Raw genomic sequence first — 23642 nt, forward strand, 5'->3', positions numbered from 1 at the left:
TTTCAGCACTAACATTTATATGTGACCATAAGCAAGTATCTGCATCTGAGTTGTAAAACAGTGCTAATATCTACAATGCAGAGGCAAAATGAGAACCAGAGATATTAATGTGAAGCATTCAGTATAGATCCTAGCACATAAAAGGTAAAACGTAACTGATAGTTTGTATCAGTCTCAAATCTACTAAACACTACTTGATTACCTTGAACAAATCTCTGAGTCTCAGTTTCTATAGTGTTAACATGTGAGAAAAGGTCTCCCCTCGCCTCACAGAGTGTTGGAGGGCAAATTGATCATGCATTATTTATAATTTTGTAAACTCCAAAGAGGTACAAAGTATTATTCATTGATCTTAAGGATGACAAGAAGATCCTCATTAAATTAAAAATACTGTTTAAAAAAAATGCACTCTCCTCCTTGCTAACACTAGCATCTCCAAATGCAAAGGAATATGTGGTATACACCAAGTATACATAAGTAAGATTAGTAACATCTTACTAATTCCCTGTCATTAGTAAGATGTTCATAATCCATCCCAGAAAGTCTGTGGCTCACACTCACTCATCATTTCCCAGAAAAAGCACCCCTTCCCACTGCTGTCCTCAAATCAGTTGCTCAGCAAGTTCTCACAGAACACTCACTATGCACACAACCCTGAGCTATACGCTGAAGGAAATTCACACAGAACATCAGTTCCTGCCCTCAAAATACATAGATTATTTTTGTTGGGAGACAATTCTTATGTTATTAGAGGTCACTGAATCTGTATTCTAGGGATGACTATCAGAAAACCATAATATTTTGAATGTGGCTTATGAAAATCAGTTCTATGACTTGGTCACAACTTCAGAAAAGAAAGTGCTAAGGTGTGTCCTACAGACTCTCAGTGCTGTACTGCAGAGGGACTAATATAAACTGGGGTCAGAAAGCTTCCCCAAGGAGATACACCTTGAAAGATGGGCAGGATCTGGATAAGTTTAGGGTAGACTGGTACGAAATGGGATCTTCTCATGAGATAAATCACAGGAACAGAAGCACAGAGGTGAGAAAGGGCCTGATGAGAAAGCAGTCTGCTTGAGGGTAGGGTAGTACTGTAAGTTTTATGTTCCAATTTGTCAGAGCCATCAACAGTGCTTTATATCTTATAGTTAAATCTAAGTATCTATTACGATGGTATCTTTGTCTCCTAAAATATCTAACGATGGACAAAAAGAACAATGTTACCTCCCTTTCGCACCTTACACACTTTTGAACCATTCCCTACCCCATCCTTCCAAGAATACAGGCCTTCACCCACCTCCATGTCATCTTCCTTTTTCCTTTTGTTTACTGACTCACTTCCTTCTTCGTCTTCTTCTTCTTCCTCTATGATTCCTTCTACTATAGATTTTGAGCCTTCTGGACTTGTAATTCCTTCACACCTATGTTTTTAAAAAAAAAAAAAGTGTTATCACACACCTCTCTTCTACACACAAATTACCTTAGAGATGCTGATATTTATGGCCTTTTATAATCAAATATTAGTTAAAACTTAACAGTGCTCCTGGGAGAAGGAGGGTGTGAAGAATGTGCATTTTAAAATGTACAAAAGTTGACCAGGACTGTGGAAGTCATCACCAATGTTTGACTATACTCCAAGGGCTGGTTTCCAGTTCCTGCAGCGTATATACTGACCCACAGAAGGGAGTAACCGTTTCCTGAGGCATGGTCACAAGAGTTTTATTGGCGTTATCTTATATAATCCTCATAGTAATCCTATAAAGTAGCTCTGAAGAGTTAAAAAACTTGTCCAGGATCACTTAGCTCATGAGTAGATGAGGCTGGGAGGCAGATCCAGGCCCAATTAACTCTAAAGCATAGTGCTTTTCTACTGTACCCTGCCTGTAGTAGAACAAGGCTCAAACAGATTGGTAAAAGGCCCCCACTTTTAATGAGCTGACAGAAACTGGCAATTACAATAACCAGGGCCACTGGTGGTGCAGTGGTTGAGAGTCTGCCTGCCAATGCAGGGGACACGGGCTCGAGCCCTGGTCCGGGAAGATCGCACATGCCACGGAGCAACTAGGCCCATGCACCACAACTACTGAGCCTGCGCTCTAGAGTCTGCGAGCCACAACTGCTGAGCCTGCATGCTGCAACTACTGAAGCCCATACTCTGCAATGAGAAGCCACCACAATGAGGAGCCCCTGCTCGATGCAACTAGAGAAAGCCCGTGTGCAGCAATGAAGACCCAATGCAGCCAAAAATAAAAATAAGTAAATAAATTAATAAAAAATAAATAACCAGGGCCAGATAAACCTTAGAGATTAGCACATCTGATGCAACCAATTATTGTTGTTTTTCATCTAAAAATATTATCTCTATTATGTAATTAGGTAGAAAAATTATTATAGGAATAGCTGGTACCATAATTCCTTTTAAAGAGAACTCGGGGCTTCCCTGGTGGCGCAGTGGTTAAGAATCTGCCTGCCAATGCAGGGGACGCGGGTTTGAGCCCTGGTCCGGGAAGATCCCACATGCCGCGGAGCCACTAGGCCCGTGAGCCACAACTACTGAGCCTGCGCATCTGGAGCCTGTGCTCCACAACGGGAGAGGCCGCGACAGTGAGAGGACCGTGCACCGCAATGAAGAGTGGCCCACGCTCGCTGCAACTGGAGAAAGCCCTTGCACAGAAACGAAGACCCAACACAGCCATAAATAAATAAATAAATAAATAAAAATAAATTAAAAAAAAAAAAAGAGAACTGGGAAAAAAATACATTGACAAGTGTTAAAGGTAAAGCCTCAACAGCCTATGCAGCAGCTAGGGCCAAGGTCTGCTCTGCATGATAATTTGTTATTTTGCCCTTGAAAAGGGAGAGAGAAGGGAGGAAAGGAGAGAGAACAAGCAAGACAAAAAGAGACTGGGATAAATTCAAGGGTCAGTCAAGCTTCAGTGGTGGATTTTTAAGAATAACTTCTCCTTCTCTCTCTCCTCTACCAAACCTTCAGTGACCTGTATGTTCACAAGTGTTTTGTTAAGTGGGGGTTTTCTTAGGAACTTGGGGTGTCAAGTTTCACATCTAGGTCAAAGTATCAAAGAAACAACATGTGCTTTGGGAGTGGATTGGGAGGTCCAAGAGAATTATACCTAGATCAAGAAGGGCAAGAAGGTTCCAGCAGATATCTATGTCACAATTAAAACACAGAGACTCTTACATACATAGGTTTACATATTTAGAGAAAACACCACTTGAAGTAAAAATTTACAAATCAGCGAACTACCTGCATACAAGCCATGTAAATTAACTCCCTTTCAAAATGCTTTACCACTGCTTAGACAAGTCAGATCTCAAAATATTTAAGCATTGAAAAGTGAGCAGCCTCACAGCTTATTTAAAACCTCTGCATTGTGCCTGCCAGATATTACTACTCAAATTTCCCTTTCCCTTTTTATATATTATGGATATAAAATCCGTAATATAGGCCTTGAAGTCAAAAACACGGGAATTTGAATATGAGCTCTATCATTCATTAGCTATGTGATCCCGGGAAAGTCACTTTACCTTTCTGAACTTCCATTTCCTCCCCTATAAAACAATAGTTACCTTGAAGAGGTATGGTAAGGATTAAATGAGATAGTGCAAATGAATGAATGAATGAATGAATCTAGGTAGTGATCATCAATGGCTACTAACATTAAAAAAATAAAAGAGACAACCAGACCATTATGTGCCTCCTGATGGCAGTATACAATATCACCTATACTTGCAAACAAATAAAAAAACCAAAATAACAACAAACAAACCTAAGAATGATCAAACCTCTGATCTAACAATTTACAGAAAATACAGGGAATAAAGGAACATGTTAAATTACACCTTGAGGAATCAATCAGCAAATCCAGATTGTGGGAAGTTCTACAGGGCAAACAACTAGATTTCCTCAACAAATAAATTGCCAGGAAAAAAAAAAGAGAGAGTGAGAAGTGGAACCTATAGATTAAAAGATACTTAAGAGATTTATCAATCAATTGCTATGTATTTACCTTATTATAATTCTGGTTTGAACTAAAAAAATTTATGAGATAATCAGGTAAGTGAATACTAAAGACCTTTGATGATATTAAGGAAATGTTAATTTTTTTAGGTGTGACAGCGGTCTTGTGACTGTGCTTAAAGTGTCCTTACCTTTTAGAGCATACCAAAATCTTACAGAGGAAATTATGTTTATCTGAAATTTCCTTCAAAATATTTTGTCCTTAGGGGAATAGGGGCACAGATGAAACAAGACTTTCCGTGAGTTCATAACTGTTGAAGATGGGCAATGGGTACATTGGGGTTCATTATATTATTCTACTTGTGTACGTTTGAAAGATTTCCATTACACAAGGTTTTAAATTTTACATAGTGTATATAAAATACCTTGCACAGTGCCTGGCAAATAGCAGGCATTCAATAATGCCATTATCATTTTCATCAACTCTTGTGCTGTTTGTCCTGGTGGGCAACATTTTCCCAATTCACCTAAAGTTTATTTTGTGACTATATAGCAATACCCAGGACTGATGTAACCCTATCCAGGAGGATCAATTGGGCTAAATAATCTTAGCTCACCCTTAAAATCTGGCTTTCACTCAGGCTATGCCAAAGCTTTTATAATATAATTTCCTCACAACCAGGTTTGGCTTAGAAGGAGACTCTTATCAGAATAAAACCATATACTGGCACAAAAAACAGAAATATAGATCAATGGAACAGGATAGAAAGCCCAAAGATAAACCCACACAGATATGGTCACCTCATCTTTGATAAAGGAGGCAAGAATATACAATGGAGAAAAGACAGCCTCTTCAATAAGTGGTGCTGGGAAAACGGGACAGCTACGTGTAAAAGAATGAAATTAGAACACTTTCTAACACCATACACAAAAATAAACTCAAAATGGATTAAAGACCTAAATGTAAGGCCAGACACTATCAAACTCTTAGAGGAAAACATAGGCAGAACACTCTATGACATAAATCACAGCAAGGTCCTTTTTGACCCACCTCCTAGAGAAATGGAAATAAAAACAAAAATAAACAAATGGAACTTAATGAGACTTAAAAGCTTTTGCACAGCAAAGGAAACCAAAAACAAGACGAAAAGACAACCCTCAGAATGGGAGAAAATATTTGTAAATGAAGCAACTGACAAAGGATTAATCTCCAAAATATACAAGCAGCTCATGCAGCTCAATATCAAAAAAAAAACCCAATCCAAAAATGGGCAGAAGACCTAAAAAGACATTTCTCCAAAGAAGATATACAGATTGCCAACAAACACATGAAAGGACACTCAACATCACTAATCATTAGTGAAATGCAAATCAAAACTACAATGAGGGCTTCCCTGGTGGCACAGTGGTTAAGAATCTGCCTGCCAATGCAGGGAATACGGGTTTGAGCCCTGGTCCGGGAAGATCCCACATGCCGCAGAGCAACTAAGCCCGTGTGCCACAACTACTGAGCCTGCGCTCTAGAGCCCGCGAGCCACAACTACTGAGCCCACGTGCCACAACTACTGAAGCTTGCGTGCCTAGAGCCTGGGCTCCGCAACAAGAGAAGCCACCCCAGTGAGAGGCCCGCGCACCGCAACGAAGAGTAGCCCCCACTCAAAGCAACTAGAGAAAGCCCGTGCGCAGCAACGAATACGCAACGCAGTCAAAAATAAATAAATTAAAACAAAACAAAACAAAACTACAATGAGGTATCTATCACCTTACACCGGTCAGAATGGCCATCATCCAAAAATCTACAAACAATAAATGCTGGAGAGGGTGTGGAGAAAAGGGAACCCTCTTACACTGTTGGTGGGAATGTAAACTGATACAGCCACTATGGAGAACAGTATGGAGATTCCTTAAAAAACTAAAAATAGAACTACCATATGACCCAGCAATCCCACTACTGGGCATATACCCTGAGAAAACCATAATTCAGAAAGAGACATGTAACACATTGTTCACTGCAGCACTATTTACAATAGCCAGGACATGGAAGCAACCTAAGTGTCCATCGACAGATGAATGGATAAAGAAGATGTGGCACATATATACAATGGAATATTACTCAGCCATAAAAAGAAATGAAATTGAACTATTGGTAGTGAGGTGGATGGACCTAGAGTCTGTCATACAGAGTGAAGTAAGTCAGAAAGAGAAAAACAAATACCATATGCTAACACATATATATGGAATCTTAAAAAAAAAAAAAGTTCTGCAGAACCTAGGGGCAGGACAGGAATAAAGATGTAGACGTAGAGGATGGACTTGAGGACAAGGGGAGTGGGAAGGGTAAGCTGGGACGAAGTGAGACAGTGGCATGGACATATATACACTACCAAACGTAAAACAGATAGCTAGTGGGAAGCAGCCGCACAGCACAGGGAGATCAGCTCGGTGCTTTGTGACCACCTAGAGGGGTGGGATAGGGAGAGTGGGAGGGAGACGCAAGAGGAAGGAGATATGGGGATATATGTATACATATAGCTGATTCACTTCGGTATACAGCAGAAACTAACACACCATTGTAAAGCAATTATACTCCAATAAAGATGTTAAAAAAAAAGAATGAAACCATAGCTGCCAGCACTGGAGTGAACACTTAATTTAACGTCCTTTCTCTGGTATTCTTCACCTTTTAACACCTACAGTTGTGCTAATAAGGTAATCCAGTATTATACAGAAGACATTATTTGGCTTTGGGATTTCTTCAAAAAAGAAGAAAAAAAGAAAATCTATGTAGCTGGCCCTAATGAGCTCACTTATAAAAATTATCTAAAATAATGAAGGCATTCACCAAGATGGTAGAATAGGTATATGACAATAAAAGCAATCTGGATGTTAAAAAAAAAAAAAGCAATCTGTAATTCCCTCACCATGTTTCAGCCTCTAACCAGCCCAAGGGGGCAAAATAAGACCTACTGTTTGACTTGGCCAACCATTGAGACACGGGCAGACTCCAGATTTCGAATCTGGCCGCTCTTCACACTAGAAGAGAAAAGTGAGACAGGAGAGAGGAGGTTATTCAGCATCCATCTTATCATGTCACCAGTGTCAAATCAATAATTCTGCAGATTCTGTGCGATCTACTAAAAAGGTGTGGTTACCAATGTAGCTTACCATGGAGACTACCACTACTTCTCACTTGGTTATTATGGCTATAAGCCAAGCAGTAAAAATTAAGTAAAGGCATTAAAATCACTTCAGTTCTGCAAATATTTACCAGTAGGATACTATGTGCCAGGCCTGCGCTCAAGAAGCACATAATTCAGTGGGGGAAAGAAACACAACAAATAATTTTAATATAATAAAGCAAGGTTCAAAGGAACCACTTTATTCTAAATGAGGTTAGAGAAAGCTTCCCAAATGTCTTGCCTAAACTGAGGACTGAAGATAAGTTAAGCGGAAGGTAAAAGCTGGGGGTCAGAGCAAAACAGGCAGAAGGCACGTTGTGAATGAAGACACCGTGATGTGAAAAAGTCAGGAGGAGGATGATTTTAGAAGGCAGAGTGCAAGGAGGAGCAGAGGAGAGTAAAGGAGTAGTGTGACAGAATAAGGATAGGCATGCAGGGGCTAGCTCCTAGAGGGTCTTGCATGCCATGATAGAACTTAGGAGCTTTGACTCTATAAATATAGATTAGTCTTCTCAGAGTTGGCTAAGGCCCAAGCAAAAAGACATGTCCCAGGGGGAACTGAAAACACCACCTGAAGCAGGCCCACAAGAACACATTTCTTCAAATCTCATTTTTTAGCTTAAAACAAACAAAAAAAATCACATAAAATTTTAGTGTACCCCCCCTTAGATAATGACTTTGTTTCTTATTTTAATGATAAACAGAGGCAATGAGAACTACTACGTCGTTTTTCCACCACAAACTGAATCTACAAATCCACTAGTATTTATAATCATATACTCTGCCTTTGAAGACTGTTTAATAGGTGAAATATCTCTGTTCCTATTCAAGGCCAATGTTGGGCACTGGTTTCCCATCCTCTCTTGTTTATGAAGACCTCGTTTCCTTTACTTATCCTGTCTCTTTCTTATGTTGTTATTTCTTTCTCTAGTGAATACTATAAAACATCCTTTAAAAACATCCTCTAGGGGACTTCCCTGGTGGTCCAGTGGCTAACACTGCGCTCCCAATGCAGGGGGCCCGGGTTCCATCCCTGGTCAGGGAACTAGGTCCCACATGCCACAACTGAGAGTTTGTATGCCGCAGCTAAAGATCCCGGCACAGGTAGCTAGCTAGCTAAATGAATGAATGAATTTTAATGAATGAATGAATATTTTTAAAAAATGATCCACATCAAAAAATAAATAAAAATAAAAACCTTCTCTAGCCTTTTAAAAACATTTTCAACCCCATATTCACTTCTAGATACTACCCCATTTCTCTGCTCTCCTATACAACAAAACTTCTCAAAAAAGTTATCTTACATGCTTTCTCCACTTTGTCACCTCCCATCCTTTCCTCAACCAATATCCCCAACTTATATCAGGTTTTTATCTCCTACTTTCTGAGATTTCCTTTGTCAAGGTCACCTCCATCATGCCAATCCTAATGGTCATTTCTTAGTCTTTACCTTACTTGATCTCTCAGCAGCATTTGACCTAGATCCCCTCTCCTTCTTTCTATAAACACTTGCTATGCTGCTCTCTTGCTTTCCTTCTATCTCACCAACTGTGTCTTTTCAGTTTCTTTTGTTGGATCTTCCTTTCCTTCCCAAGCTCTCAATATTGTAGAGTAACCCAAGGCTCAGTTCTTGGATCGTTTTCTATCAACTAGGTAACTGCATTCAATATTTTGGCTTTAAATGTTATCTATGTGATGATGATTCTCCAATTTATCTCTAGCTCAACCTCTTCTAACTAGTGTATACAAGTGCCTATTTAACATTTTCACTTAGATGTATAATAAGCATTTCAGCTTATCCAAACAAAAATCCTGATACCCTGCCCCTTGCCTGCTCTCAAATCTGCTGTTCTTTGTCTCTACCATTCACCAATTGCTTAGGCTAAAAACCTAGAAGTCATCCTTGAATACTGCATCTCCCCCAACCCCCTCTCCCAACACACTATCCATAAGGTAGTTCTGTCAGCTCTACCTTCAAAATACATTCCAAATATGACCACATAACTTCCTCTGTTGCCATCATAGTCTATGATTACCATTGTTACTCTTTTCTACAACTATGATTATATCCTAACCAATTTCTCACTTTTGTCATCACCCCTACTCTCCCCACTCCTTCCCCTATTCTGTCTTCCTCAGAACAGCCAGGTGGTGGAACCAAGATGAAATCCATATGTGACCTCAAAGCCCAGGCTCTTTTTTTTTTTTTTTTAACTTTTTATTTTAATTTGGGGTATAGTTGATTAACAATGTTGTGTTAGTTTCAGGTGTACAGCAAAGTGATTCAGCTATACATACACCTGTATCTATTCTTTTTCAAATTTCAAAGCCCAGGCTCTTAATGACTACACCCTACTGCCTCTCATTTGGATGACCAAGAGGGCAAAAGCAGAAATTCACTTTGCTTTAAATCTTTACTGAATTTAAATAGATTGGTCTTGTATTTCAACACCTTTTTTTTTCAAAAGAAAATTATCTAGAATAACCAAAATGGCCATGAGTCATAAACTTGATTCAGATATCCAGCAGACACAAAACAAAATTACCAAAAACTTCACTGTATTCTTTCTGATTCTTAGGCTCAGAAAGTATCTAGAAATCAGTGGCTCTCATAGAACCCAGAATACTTTAACATTCAACAAATGGAATGCCTATTCTACCCTACATCTGGCACTAGAATCAAGACTCTATCTCCCCTTAACAAAAGGTTCATCATGACCCCTGGGCTGGTTTGGGTGCCTGTCTTCTGTACCTTCTTCATTGTATTGTGTTTATGCATTTACTTGTATGTATGTTCCCAGTTTTTTGATGACAGGAACTAAGCCTGATTCATCCCCAGTTCTTAGATCAGACACTGACACATCTTAGGTACTAAAAAAAAAAATGTTTACTGAATAAATTTTAAGTTATTTGGAATAATTTTCTCACTAGTTGTTACTGAGGAAGCAGGCAGAGTGCCCAAGGTTCATGCTGAGCTGGCAGCAGCCGCATTCTCAGTGTGGCTGCTCAAGATGGAGCGATTTTTGGTGCTTCCAAGAGTACATCTTGCATCACAGTAGTGAACAGGGGAGGCAAAAGCAACCATATCAAACACAAATATCATTCTGGCAAGCCATATTTGGCATGAGATCCTCTGTCCTAGGAGGAATCCCTAGGATATATTTACCAGGTCCTTAATTTCCACTTGATATCTCTGACTCAGTAAATAGATACGTTCTGCCTGCTAAAGCAGCCAGCAGTATGCTATATGCTATATGAAAGTACAAAAGAAATAGAGAATAGCTTCTGACCTTATGATGCAGGAAGGGCATTAAGACAGAAATGAAAATTAACTATATAAGCATATCCCTTAAAGGAGGATTAGAAGACTTAAGGGGTAAACAGTACAATATAATACAGACTTAAAGGTCTTTAGCAATTTTGCTGAAGGAGGGACCTGGGTGGTTTGTAGGAGTTATAGGAAGGGTTCTGGAGAGGGGACTAGAAATGGATTTTGAGGGATAGGTAGGAAGACAGGACACTGAAGATATTTTATCCCAAGACTGATATCCTAGGGGGAGGGACAGTGCTTTACTCATCTTTGAATCACTACCCTTTAGCACAAAGTGTTCAATAAATATAAACACATTTAATAAATATTCAAATAATTGATTGAATTAGTGTATAATTAATGACTGAACAGCCTTTACTTAAGTGGAAGCCATAGCCAATTCTGTCAGTAATTTTTACGAGAACCATTTAGCCAAAGGGTTTTTATTTATGCAAAAACCAAATAAAAACTGAGAAGGGAACCCACAACCATCTGTTTCTCCATCTTCTCTGGAACACAGAAAGTGAATCTAGAACCATGGAGTGTCAGAGATGGAAAAGGCCTTAGAATCTCATTTAGTCTAAACTCCCACCTCAGAGATGGGAACAGCTAGACAGCAGATGATCCATAATTATTAAGATTCTAGGAGGTACTACAGTGTATTGGAAAAAGGATGGGTTTTAGAGAACTGAGCCAAGTCAAACATTTAAAATATATTTTTAAAAATCTGCTCCTTATGTAAATGTTTCCATACATGATACTACAATAAAGCTAAGGCATGGGAACTAAAATATTCCTTTCAACTTGGTGCTTGAGCTGATGAAAAAGGAAAGCTACAATCTAACATTTAAAATATAGACGATATAGATTTGTGGGTTACCTCCATTCAACGGCATTCTCCAGAGACTTGAAGGTTTTAGGACGACCACGTAAGAAATTCTGCATGCTATTAAGTGCATCCATGGCTGTACCTAGATGTTAAACAAAAAAATTTAACCACAGCACTTAAGATATTCTGAGCATTTATACTTAATGAGTCAACTGTATACATCTCCCCTCAATGACAGCAGAATTAAGTGGCACTTGGGGGGAAAAAAAGAAGCAGTTTAAGAAAATTCAGAAGACTGATGTGATAGCCAGCTTCCAAGACGGCCTTCAATGGTTTTTGTCTCCTGGTATTCAACAGTCCCTCCACACTGAATAGGGCTGGCTGACTTATATGAGCAATAGTGTGACTTCTGATGCTGGGTCATAGAAGACATGGCAGTTTCTTTTTAGATGTTAAATAAAATTATGGGTCATACATACAACTGAAATATTATGCAGCCATAAAAGATGTTTATGAAGAGTTTTTGATGACATGTAAAATTATTACATAATGTGGGGTGTGGGCAAAATGGGTGAAGGTGTGAAAAGTACGAACGTCCAGTTATAAAATAAATAAGTCCTAGGGATGTAACATACAGCATGGTGACTATAGTTAATACTGTACTGCATATTTGAAAGTTGCTAAGAGAATAGATCTTAAAAGTTCTCATCACAAGAAAAAAAATATGTAAGTACGTGTGGCGATAGATGTTAACTAGACATATTGTGGTGATCATTTCACAATATATACATATATCAAATCATTATTTTGTACATCTGAAACTAATGCAAAGTTATATGTCAATTGTATCCCAATAAAAAAATACTGGGAATGCCTCTGCCACAAAATAACATTAAAAAAAAGATATAAAAGACAGAGGAACATACTTCGAGATGAGAGAAGTCAATAATAAATAAAAACAAGATAACAATAATCTACCATGGATGTCTTTGGTAAGTCAAAGATTTTGATTTGCTCAGCACTAACAAAACTTACCTTCCACAACATCGATCATGCACAGACCCAAGAGGCTTGGCACCAGGTTGGATGATGCTGTGTGGACTGCAATAGCACCACCCATGCTATGTCCAATGAGCATAATTGGAGGAGGAAGGTCCCCATACATGGCTTCAACCACATTGCCAACATCTCTGCAAAGAGAAGGAAAAAAAGCATGGAATGTACTCTGACAACACTGTAAAGATAGTTTTCTTTCCTAACTCTCTCCTTTGATCTGTAACTAACAGTCCTAGGACTGTAAAGGTCTACTGGACCATCTTGCAAATGTACCTATGTAAACCTCCTAACACCCCCCGCGCAGGGTAGCCTCACAGCTAGCTCTTCTGATAAATGGAAGTTTAAGGACTAAGAACCAAATGTTCTAATTTTCCTTTACATCACACCTTCACTATTCCACACATTTAGTACAATTACATAAACATATACCTTTATTTTAAACCTAAGCTTGAAACTCTGGACAAATCATTTAACTGCTCTATGCCTCAGTTTCCCCATCCGTAAAACAGGAAAACAATTTTAAGCATTATAATGTAGTGAAGTTTGACATCACAAGATGAATTGCAGCCCCAGTTTATTATTTACTATGTGGACTTGGATTAGCTACTTAATCTCTCAGATGAAGTTTCAACATCTATAAAATGAAGATAAGAATATCAGTTACTATTCTGGATTGCTCTGAGGATTAACTGAGACACTGAATGTAAAACTACTTTGAAAAGAGTAAAGTGCTATTCAAACGTTAACTATTATTTACAATTTGTTATGTAAAGTTGTTTGAAGTATGAACACAAATTTAGTGTTCTGAGAAACTAGAAAGATGTTCAGAGCTAATTTTTATTGGCTTCTGTTCCAGTCTTTATGAGTGGATCTATTCAACAAAGTCAAACCTCAAAGCTTTGAAAATGAGAAGTAAAGCAGGAACTTTGGTTTTTATTTGCATACGGGCCTTCTATGCTATAGCAATAGGTAAGTAAGGTGTGTTTCTACAGACCACTGCCTCTACTGTCTTCTTTTGTGAGTGGGTGAGTCAGTCAACTTCAAAAGACAGTTTTGTCTTGCTGAGTGTCACTACATATCTCAGGCACTCACACAATGTTAGCCAAATACAGCAGTTGTGAATGTAGGGACACAGCCATTCAGATATGGTCTCCACAGTATTCAGAATGGCAAAGGTAAATGTTATTAATTATTTATGAAGGAATTAATCTTAAAAATCTCATACAACAATTACAGATGTGAATAGGGTAGTGTTAGCATCTGCAGACAATCTAAATGGGAGATAAAGCCATGCAATTTTATAAGCGAAAACAAATAATAGTTTAATATTCCTTTGGAGTTAAAGTTAAGGCTAAAATTTTTGGTTCATAACAGAAATAATGAGTAAAATAAAAGGATGCTATGAAAGATTATCTAGTCAGTAACTGAATGTACCACAATTTTGGTAGATGACTTCTAGGGGGATTCTATCATATTTATTAATACTAGCTCATTTCCTGAGAAGCAGTATAGCATATCACAGACATAACAGAAAAAGGAGTATCAGAGTAACTCAAATCTTGGCTCTTCCACTTTCAGTGGAGTTGCATTTTATGTAGGGTTTAGGTTCTGAAGTTGATGTCAAAGGCAAAAATCATGCTGTCAGTGCTACTTGAAAACCCCTCTAATTGCCCATTAAGATGTCCATTTTGAGATTTTTGTTTCACAGAATGATTGAACTCAGAAACAATATAAATGTTTTATTGCTTCAACTATTTCAGCAAGAATCCAACTTGTTGGCTCTTCTGATTCTTAGTAATTATCTTCATCTATTATAGAAGTTTTAATCATTTATTTTCTTTTTAACTTTTTGTGTGAGTTAGCAACTTACTGTCTCTTAGCTCTCATTCACCCTTTATTTCATGTTCTGCAAAACTGGATGAGGCCTTTAAATAGTTTTCCTTTGCCAGCCAGCAAGATGTTAAGCTATGCCAACAGAGGGCAAAGGAGAGATACTGCAGAAAAAGAGGGTTTTGTTCCTGGTTTGCACTGACTCCACAAGCTCCTGTAGTTTGTCTAGCACCCAAGACCTGAAGCACACACAGCTTCCCCAGGGCCCAGGTCCTGAAACACAGGAGGCGTCTCCAAGCACTCCAGCCTTCCATCCCCAATGTTCCTTTCTCTCCTCTAGCTTTTTTTTTTTTTGTAGTAGGACTCACTTCCACTTATTAAGTCACTGTCTGTTGAGTTTCTACACAGGCCAGGTACTGTGGCAGGTCTGGGGGTACAGTGGTAAAAAGGGCCGACAAGTCCCCTTCTTCATGGAGTTAACATTTGCAGGGAGGGAAAGTGAGCAAAGAGGTACTGAAAATCCAAGTATAAACTGGGATAAAACTATGAAGGAGGGGTATAGGGAGCTGTTCGAACCTAATGGGAGGTTCATCTTTGTTTTTGTTTTTTTTAACATCTTTTTTTTTTTCTAACGTTTAGCAAAATGTCTTTTTTTTTTTTTTAAACATCTTTCTTGGAGTATAATTGCCTTACAATGTTGTGTTAGTTTCTGCTGTATAACAAAGTGAATCAGCTATACATATGCATATATCCCCATATCTCCCCCCTCTTGGGTCTCCCTCCCATCCTCCCTATCCCACCCCTCTAGGTGGTCACAAAGCACCAAGCTGATCTCCCTGTGCTATGTGGCTGCTTCCCACTAGCTACCTATTTTACATTTGGTAGTGTATATATGTCCATGACACTGTCTCACTTCGTCCCAGCTTACCCTCCCCACTCCCTGTGTCCTCAAGTCCATTCTCTATGTCTGTGTCTTTATTTCAGTCCTACCCCTAGGTTCTTCAGAACCATTTTCTTTTTTGAGATTCCATATATATGCGTTAGCATATGGTATTTATTTTTCTCTTTCTGACTTACTTCACTCTGTATGACGGACTCTAGGTCCATCCACCTCACTACCAATAGTTCAATTTCGTTTTTTTTAATGGCTGAGTAATATTCCATTGTATATATGTGGCACATCTTCTTTATCCATTCATCTGTCGATGGACACTTAGGTTGCTTCCATGTCCTGGCTGTTGTAAACAGTGCTACAGTCAACACTGTGGTACATGTCTCTTTTTGAATTATGGTTTTCTCAGGGTATATGCCCAGTAGTGGGATTGCTGGGTCATATGGTAGTTCTATCTTTAGTTTTTTTAAGAAACTTCCATACTGTTCTCCATAGTGGCTGTATCAATTTACATTCCCACCAACAATGTAAGAGGGTTCCCTTTTCTCCACACCCTCTCCAGCATTTATTGTTTATAGATTTTTTGATGATGGCCATTCTGACTGGTGTGAGGTCATACCTCATTGTAGTTTTGATTTGCATTTCTCTAATGATTAGTGATATTGAGCATCCTTTCATGTGTTTGTTGGTCCCTTCTAGCTTCATTGAAGTATAATTGGTATATTAAAAATGGTGCATAATTGGGACTTCCCTGGTGGCAAAGTGGTTAAGAATCCTCCTGCCAATGCAGGGGACACGGGTTCAAGCCCTGGGCCGGGAAGACCCCACATGCCGTGGAGCAACTAAGCCTGTGCACCACAACTACTGAAGCCCACGTGCCTAGAGCCCGTGCTCCACAACAAGAGAAGCCACCGCAATAAGAAGCCTGTGCACTACAACGAAGAGTAGCCCCCGCTCACCACAACTAGAGAAAGCCCACGTGCAGCAACAAAGAACCAACACAGCCCAAAATTAAATAAGTAAATAAATTTATTTTAAAAATGGTGCATAATTAATATATACAATTTGGTAAGTTTGGGTATATATATATACACTCTTGTCACCATAACCACGATCAAGGAAATAAACACATCCGTCACCTCCAAAAGAGTCCTTGCATTTCTTTTGTGTTTGTGTGTGTGTGTGGTGGGGGGGTGTATGTATGCATGGTAAAAACACTTAACATGAGATCTACCCTCTTAACAAACTTTTAAGTACACAGTATCTTATCATTAACTATAGGCATTATGGGGACGTCCCGGTGGTGCAGTGGTTAAGAATCCGCCTGCCAATGCAGGGGACATGGGATTGAGCCCTGGTCCAGGAAGATCCCACATGCCGCAGAGCAGCTAAGCCCGTGCGCCACAACTACTGAGCTTGCGCTCTAGAGCCTGCAAGCCACAGCTACTGAGCCCGCGCGCCACAACTACTGAAGCCCATGCACCTAGAGCCAGCTCTGCAACAAGAGAAGCCACCACAATGAGAAGCACTCGCACCACAACGAAGAGTAGCCCCCGCTCACTGCAACTAGAGAAAGCAGCAACAAAGACCCAAAGCAGCCAAAAATAAATAAATTAAATAAATAAAATAAAAAAAAGAACCAAACTGTAGGCATTATGTTGTACAGCAGATCTCTGGAACACCCCCAATATTTTTGTTGCAAAGTGCCACTGGTGAGATACCTCCCTGTGAACAGCTTCTCCTGCACCCTAAAGGTCAGATTTCTGACAAGTTCTGCCATGTAACATAGTATCCAAGTGACTTCTCTGCCTTCAGTAAGCCACCATTGTGCCCTCTCCAACAAGGTCTGGATCTCAACCTCTTCCACTCAGGTTCTATCTCAGTCTGAGGGGAAATATGAAGTGGCTGCTTCTTACATCTGCTATTCCTAGTCTTCTCTCTGTTTTTCAAGTTTTTTTCCAGCTTTCTGAGATATAACTGATAAGTAAAATTGTAATATATTTAAAGTATACAGTGTGATGATTTGACATACGTATACACTGTGACATGATTCCCACAATCAAGTTAATTAACCCTGTATTCTTTACTTCTTACTAGCCAATTCCTCATTACTCCAATCCCGTGTTACAGTTAACAAATCTTTATATTAAACTTTCCTTGCTTAAATTACTATGTGGTTTCTCTCTCCTGATTGTCCCAGACTGATACATTATTAGGCAATGTTTCCTTAAGGTCATCAATTAATTCTTTAATTTCTTCTTGAATGTCAGTCAAGCCATCATCACCCTTGTCTGGCTGCCTGGCCACTTAGATGATGTATTTCACTTTTTTGTCAACAGTCAAGAAATGCTTTAAAAATTATTCACAAATCTTTCTATAGGTACCACTAACAAGCTTGATTATTTTGGGGCTTTATTGTTCTTACATTACAAAGGAACAATTGAGGGAGCAGATTCTTGGCTCTCTTTTCATGGTTTCTCAGGCACATGTTCATTGAGTGGAATGGTCCTCCCACAGTGTTGTTTCTCTCTCTCTGCCAAGCACTATGGTTGAATGATCACAATTCTGGTCTATTAACTGTGTGACCTCATGCAGTTATTCACCCCATCCGAGCCAGTTTTCTCATTGGTAAAAAATAGTGATAATATTTACACTACAGACTAATTAAAATAATTAATTTATTCTTAACAAATGTTTAATTTACACTTAATGAAGCACATAAATAGCACCTACTATACAATACATAAATAACACCTACTATAACAATACAATTATGGTCATATGACTGGGTTCTGAAGGAAAAATAGTTTACTCATGGATTAAAGCTGCTAAAGTAAAAAGGGACAAGATATTTTTGGTGCCAAAAATACACTTGAGAGAGCATGCATTAAGCACATGAGAGAGTACGTATTAAAAGCAGGGTAGTTGGAAAAATCCTGTTTACAATATAGAATAGTGGTCTCCAAACACCAGTCATGGGACTGGCTGCATCAGATTCCTTTATAGAAATTTATCAAAATCTAAATGCCCAGACCCACTGGTAGAAGCACTAATTCAATAGGTCTGGGGTAGGGCCAAATCATCTGTACTTTAATCACTTCTCAGATGATTCTGATGAGTGGCCAGGTGTGAGAGCCACTGCATGTGCTATACTCATCTTTTACTTTGAGGCCCAGGGTATAATCAGTTATTCTTTAATACCCTGTTTTTGTCTTACTATAATGCTTGACAAAGAATGTGGGCAGGATATCTTAAGAACATCTTACAGAGCCTTTTGTATACAACTACTTTTCAAGCATGGGTCCCCAATAGATATTCAGATTTTATTCAACTCTGTCAACAGAAGAAAACTCTTCAAAAGCCAACACAAACTAAACTGTGCCTTGAAGAATTTTCAAGTGCTTTAAGTGATGACCATCACATTGAATATACCAAGGAAGATGGAGGTTTCTTTCAATATTAAATAGTAAAGAAACACCAGATATAGAGGAAAGAGAAAAGAAGTAAAATTTTCTCTGTGTTACTTGTTGTTCAACAATCTCACCAGGAGAGCGATAAAGATATACTATTATTTATAATAGTAATGGAAGCCAGGTGATTGTATAAACAGTATTAGATTACTTACTTTGCCATGGTTTCTGCAGACAGGTCTTCAGAATTCTTGACTTTTGTTTCACCTAAAAAGAAAGTATTTTAAAAATAAAATTCCCATGAAGATAAATCATAAAAGCAAGAGTACTTGCTTTCAAAAAAATCTCACCTTGGGATAATGAAATTGGAATTTTATAAAGGTATATGATGGGCATAGCAAGGATTTTCTGTTACAGACATATCTTTATAGTTGGCCATCTGAAGAAGGATAATTACAGTAGCAAAGATTTTTCCACATTCCTCATACATCACCAGCATCAGAATTTGGTTACGTTAGTGGACATTTTCTTAGCTAAACAACAATAAATATATATGTGTGTGTATAAAAATATTTATGAAAACTGAAAGCTAGGACTTCCCTCCAAATGCACAAATGGAACAGCCCAGGACACAATGAAATCTGTAATATTTAACACTATTCAAAGGGCTTGGCAAATATATCATTGAATCAGTGACTAATTAAGAACTTCACTCACCATGACCTCGAAGATCCAAAGCCACAATCCTACATTGAACCCTACTAATGATTGCTGCCTAGGAGGAAGAGGAAAAGGAAAAGTATTCAGATACATCTGGGTTAGCAAACCTTTCCCCATTACCAATAACTTTGTCGGATGAACTGCCATCAGAATTCAAGGATCTCAAGAGAATCAAGAGACTTTCCACTTTAAAGCAAAATTTTAAAAATAATGATTCTCTGCTTTTTGTGTGCATATTATGGTTATATCCCAACTTCAAAATATGGCTTTCTCCACCTAAATCCCTCTTTAAAACTTAACTCTTCCTAGCTTTTCATAAAACAGAATAAGCACCTTTATACAATGACCCTCTGAGCTCTGCTATTACTTATGATTTTCATCCATACTCACTGGTTATCTTTTCCCTAATCTGGAAGGGAAATTCTCTAGATAAGGACCATGAGTCAGTTTATATCTAGGCTCAGGATATCACACAAATGTGACACTCAGATCATGAAATAACCTTGAAAGCAGCACAAGTCATGAAATCTACCAAAGATTCACTTAAGCCAGAGAAGGAGTACACATAAGTTTGTACCAGTTAAACAAAAATATATTGAAAAAGAAATCATAATATCATGAGGAAGTATAATTTCAGAGGTTTAAACAAACCTGAAATAATTGAGGATCTTCTTCCTCAAATGAACTAGCTTCTTTGACAATAATATATCACAATTAGTGTTAGTAAATGTCATCAACACTTTTTTAACTTTTAAGAATAAGATAGGAAAACTAGGCTAACTCTTACATTTTATGAATGAGGAAACTGAAGTCAAGAGAAAGGAAATTATTTGCTCAGGGTCATGCAACTAGTAGCAAAAATAAGACCAGAATCAAGGTAAGTTACTAACATAACAGTCAATGTATACCATGAAACAAATCAGAGCTCTTAAATCACATTTTCCCCTCATTTTATTTTTAACTGATTAAACATATTTTGAATACATTCACATTATAAAAATGTTGAACATTTAGAAAATTAATAAGAGAGGAGAAAAAACTCCTCTGATTTGCCATCCGTATGTCATCTCTTTGGATATTTCCTATGATCATTTTCCCCAGCTCTGTCAAAATATTATTGATTTATAACATATGTAAGTTTAAGGTGTTCAATGGGATAATTTGATATATGTGTATATGCAAAATGGTTACCACAATAATCTCCATCCCCTCACAGAATTACCATTTGTGTGTGTGTGTGTGTGGACACAACATTTAAGATCTACTCTCTTAACAACTTTCAAGTATTAATACTGTATAATTAATTACAGTCACCATCCTGTACATTAGATCCCCAGAACTAATTCATCTTATAGCTGGGAGTTTGTACCCTTTCACCGACATCTCCCCATTTCCCCCACCTCCCAGCCCTTGACAACCACCATTCTAATCTCTATTTCATGAATTCAGCGTTTTTAGGTTCCACATATACATTTTAGATTCCACAATAACATTATTTGTCTTCCTCTATCTTATTTCACCTAGCATAATGCCCTCAAGGTCCATGTTATTGCAAAAGGCAGGATTCCCTTTTTCATGGCTGAATATTCCAGTGTGTGTGTGTGTATGTGTGTGTGTGACATTTTCTTTATCCATTCATCCACTGATTGATGCTTAGGTTGTTTCCATGTTGTGGTTATTGCAAATGACACTGCTGTGAACATGGAGGTGCAGGTATCTCTTCAAGGTCATTTTTTCATTTCCTGCGGATATACAGAAGTGGAATTGCTGGATCTTATGGGAGTTCTATTTTTAATTTTTTGAAGAAACTCCATACTGTTTTCCATAGTTTGGCTATACCAATTTACATTCCCATCAACAGTGCAGAAGGGTTCCTTTTTCTCTACAGGCTCATCAACACTTCTTTCTTGCCTTTTTAATAGCCATTTTAATAGGTGTGAGGTGATATCTCATTGTGGTTTTGATTTGCATTTTCCTGATGATTAGTGATAGTGACCATCTTTTCATTCACCTGGTGGCCATTTGTATGTCTTCTTTGGAAAAATGTCTATTCAAGTCTTGTGTCCACTTTTAAATTGGATTGGTTTTTTTTGCTATTGAATTGTATGAGTCCCTTATATATTTTGGATATTAATCCCTTATCAGATAAATGGTTTGCAAATATTTTCTCCCATTCTGTAGGCTGCATTTTTATTTTGCTGACTTTTTCTTTTTTCTTTCTTTTTTTTTTCTGTGCAGAAGCTTTTTAGCTTGATGTAGTCCCAACTTGTTTATTACTGCTTTTGTTGCTTGCACTTTTGGTGCCATATCTAAAAATCACTGCCACAGGGCTTTCTCCTTGTTTTCTTTCAGTAGTTTTATAGGTTCAGGTCTTACATTTATGTCTTTAATCCATTTCAAGGTAATTTTTGTGAGTGATGTAAGATAGGGGTCTAATTTCATTCTTCTGCATGGAGTTATTCAGTTTTCCCAATACCATTTATCTTAGAGATTATCTTTTCCTCATTAAGTCTTCTTGGATCCCTTGTCAATTATTAGTTGATTGTATATGTGTGGGTTTATCCCTGAGGTTTCAATTCTGTTCCATTGGCCTATGTTTCTATTTTCATGCCAGTACAATATTATTTTGACTACTATAACTTTGTAATAAAGTTTGAAATCAGGAATTGTGTTGTCTCTAGCTTTGTTCTTTCTCAGGATTGCTTTGGCTACCTGGGGTCTTTTGTTGTTCCACAGAAATGTTAGGATTGTTTTTTCTATTTCTGTGAAAAATGTCATTGGAATTTTGAAAGGGATTGCATTGAATCTGTAGATGGTTTTGGGTAGTACAGACATTTTAACAATATTCTCATGATCCATGAACATGGGCTATCTTTCTATTTGTTTGTGTCTTCAATTTCTTTCATCAATGTCTTATAATTTTCAATGTACAGATCTTTCCCCTCCTTGGTTAAATTTATTCCTAAGCATTTTATTTTTTGATGCTATTGTAAATGGGATTGTTTTCTTTATTTCTTTTCCAGATAATTCATTGTTAGTGTATTTAATCATATTTTAAAAATCACCTAGAAAATCAAGTCTGTTTCTACTTCCATTACTCTAACTAATGAATATCTTTAAAGAGAACAAAGGACTAAAATTCTAATATACTTTGCTATTTGCTCCTGAAAGCTAATTTACGGGAGTTATTTAATGCATTATGGTGGTACTAAAGCTTTTAATGCCAAAAACAAATATGTATTTTGGAAATAAAATTAAGTGGCAAAGATAGTGTCAAATTTGCTTGATTGCTCTACATTTAAAAAAAAAAGGTGAAACTAGGTCCAGAAAACAGCAACAAAATATTCAATTGAAGGCAGTAAATGTCAATTCCAATTTTAACTTGAAAGCAAGAATTCACAATCTTATGTGCCTGTCAGAAAACACTGACAATAATACTAAAAACAGATTTTTCACTCACTTATTTAACAAATCTAAAGTACATCTGCTAAAAGTCTGGCACCAACTGAGTAATGGGGTTACAGTATGAAAGAGACAGTCAATGTTCCTGCTCCCATGACGTTTACATTCTAGTTTGGTGGAGGAAGACTAGAAACCAATAAATGAGCAAAGTAAATTCAGAAAGTAATAAATTTTATAGAAAATTGTGAGAGCATGTCTATGGTGGGTAGCCACTCTAGATCTCGCTTCAAATAGTACAACTTTGCCACTTCTGGAATGGTTGAGTAAAAAGCAGCTATTTAAGAACTAGACTTATCCAACCATTTTCTCAATAGAAGTTGCGGTGTTAGCAATAACAGTAGCACATAATTTTTATTAAATCTTACTATGTATCAGGCACCAATCTAATCGCTTCAAATGAATTATCTTTCTCCTCACAACTCTTTTATTTAGATACAATTTTCATCATGTTACAAGTGAGAACATTTTACAGAGAGGTTTGGTAACTTGCCCAGGGTCAAACAGCTAATAAGTGGTGAGGCCAAAATTAAAATCCAAACAGCCTGATTCCATGCGGTTCACAACCCTGGCTGCATAACAGAATCACATAAGGAGCTTCAGGAAATACTGCTCCCCAGGTACTAACCCACCAGAAATTCTGATTTAAGTGATCTGGGTAGGGGTCCAGGATATCAACGCATTTTAGAGTTCCCCAAGTGATTCTAATTTACAAAGTTTAGCCTAGCTCTAGAGAATAAGAGTCAAGACTGGAAGTTAGATCTGGGTATTCTGTATCACTTTATTATCTCACTAAATTATCTCCCTGAGAAGTAGGCTGGGAAAATATTAGCCCAAATTTTGTTGCTGACAAAACAGGTTCTGAGAGGTATTGGTAAAGGTGTGGAGAAATAGGTAGCCTTACAAACACATAAAATCCTCAAACTTTATAATGTTGGCTAATCTGATAAGTGAAAAGTGGTATTCTTTTATTTTAGC

At 37.8% G+C, this 23642-nt stretch overlaps 1 protein-coding gene across 1 annotated transcript in view; it reads right to left on the reverse strand.

Moving 5' to 3' along the window:
* The window catches only part of PPME1 (protein phosphatase methylesterase 1), a 76776-nt gene that overhangs the window by 12966 nt on the left and 40168 nt on the right, over nucleotides 1–23642 (reverse strand). Inside the window, exons 4-9 of the mRNA XM_068554915.1 lie at nucleotides 19203–19260; nucleotides 18701–18752; nucleotides 12333–12487; nucleotides 11349–11439; nucleotides 6947–7012; nucleotides 1298–1421 (exon numbers count right to left, since the gene is read on the reverse strand). Coding sequence (XP_068411016.1) covers nucleotides 1298–1421; nucleotides 6947–7012; nucleotides 11349–11439; nucleotides 12333–12487; nucleotides 18701–18752; nucleotides 19203–19260 — 546 coding nt within the window. The remainder of the gene's footprint in view (nucleotides 1–1297; nucleotides 1422–6946; nucleotides 7013–11348; nucleotides 11440–12332; nucleotides 12488–18700; nucleotides 18753–19202; nucleotides 19261–23642) is intronic.

This window comes from Eschrichtius robustus, chromosome 11 (assembly GCF_028021215.1).
Source record: "Eschrichtius robustus isolate mEscRob2 chromosome 11, mEscRob2.pri, whole genome shotgun sequence".
Classification (NCBI taxonomy): domain Eukaryota; kingdom Metazoa; phylum Chordata; class Mammalia; order Artiodactyla; family Eschrichtiidae; genus Eschrichtius; species Eschrichtius robustus.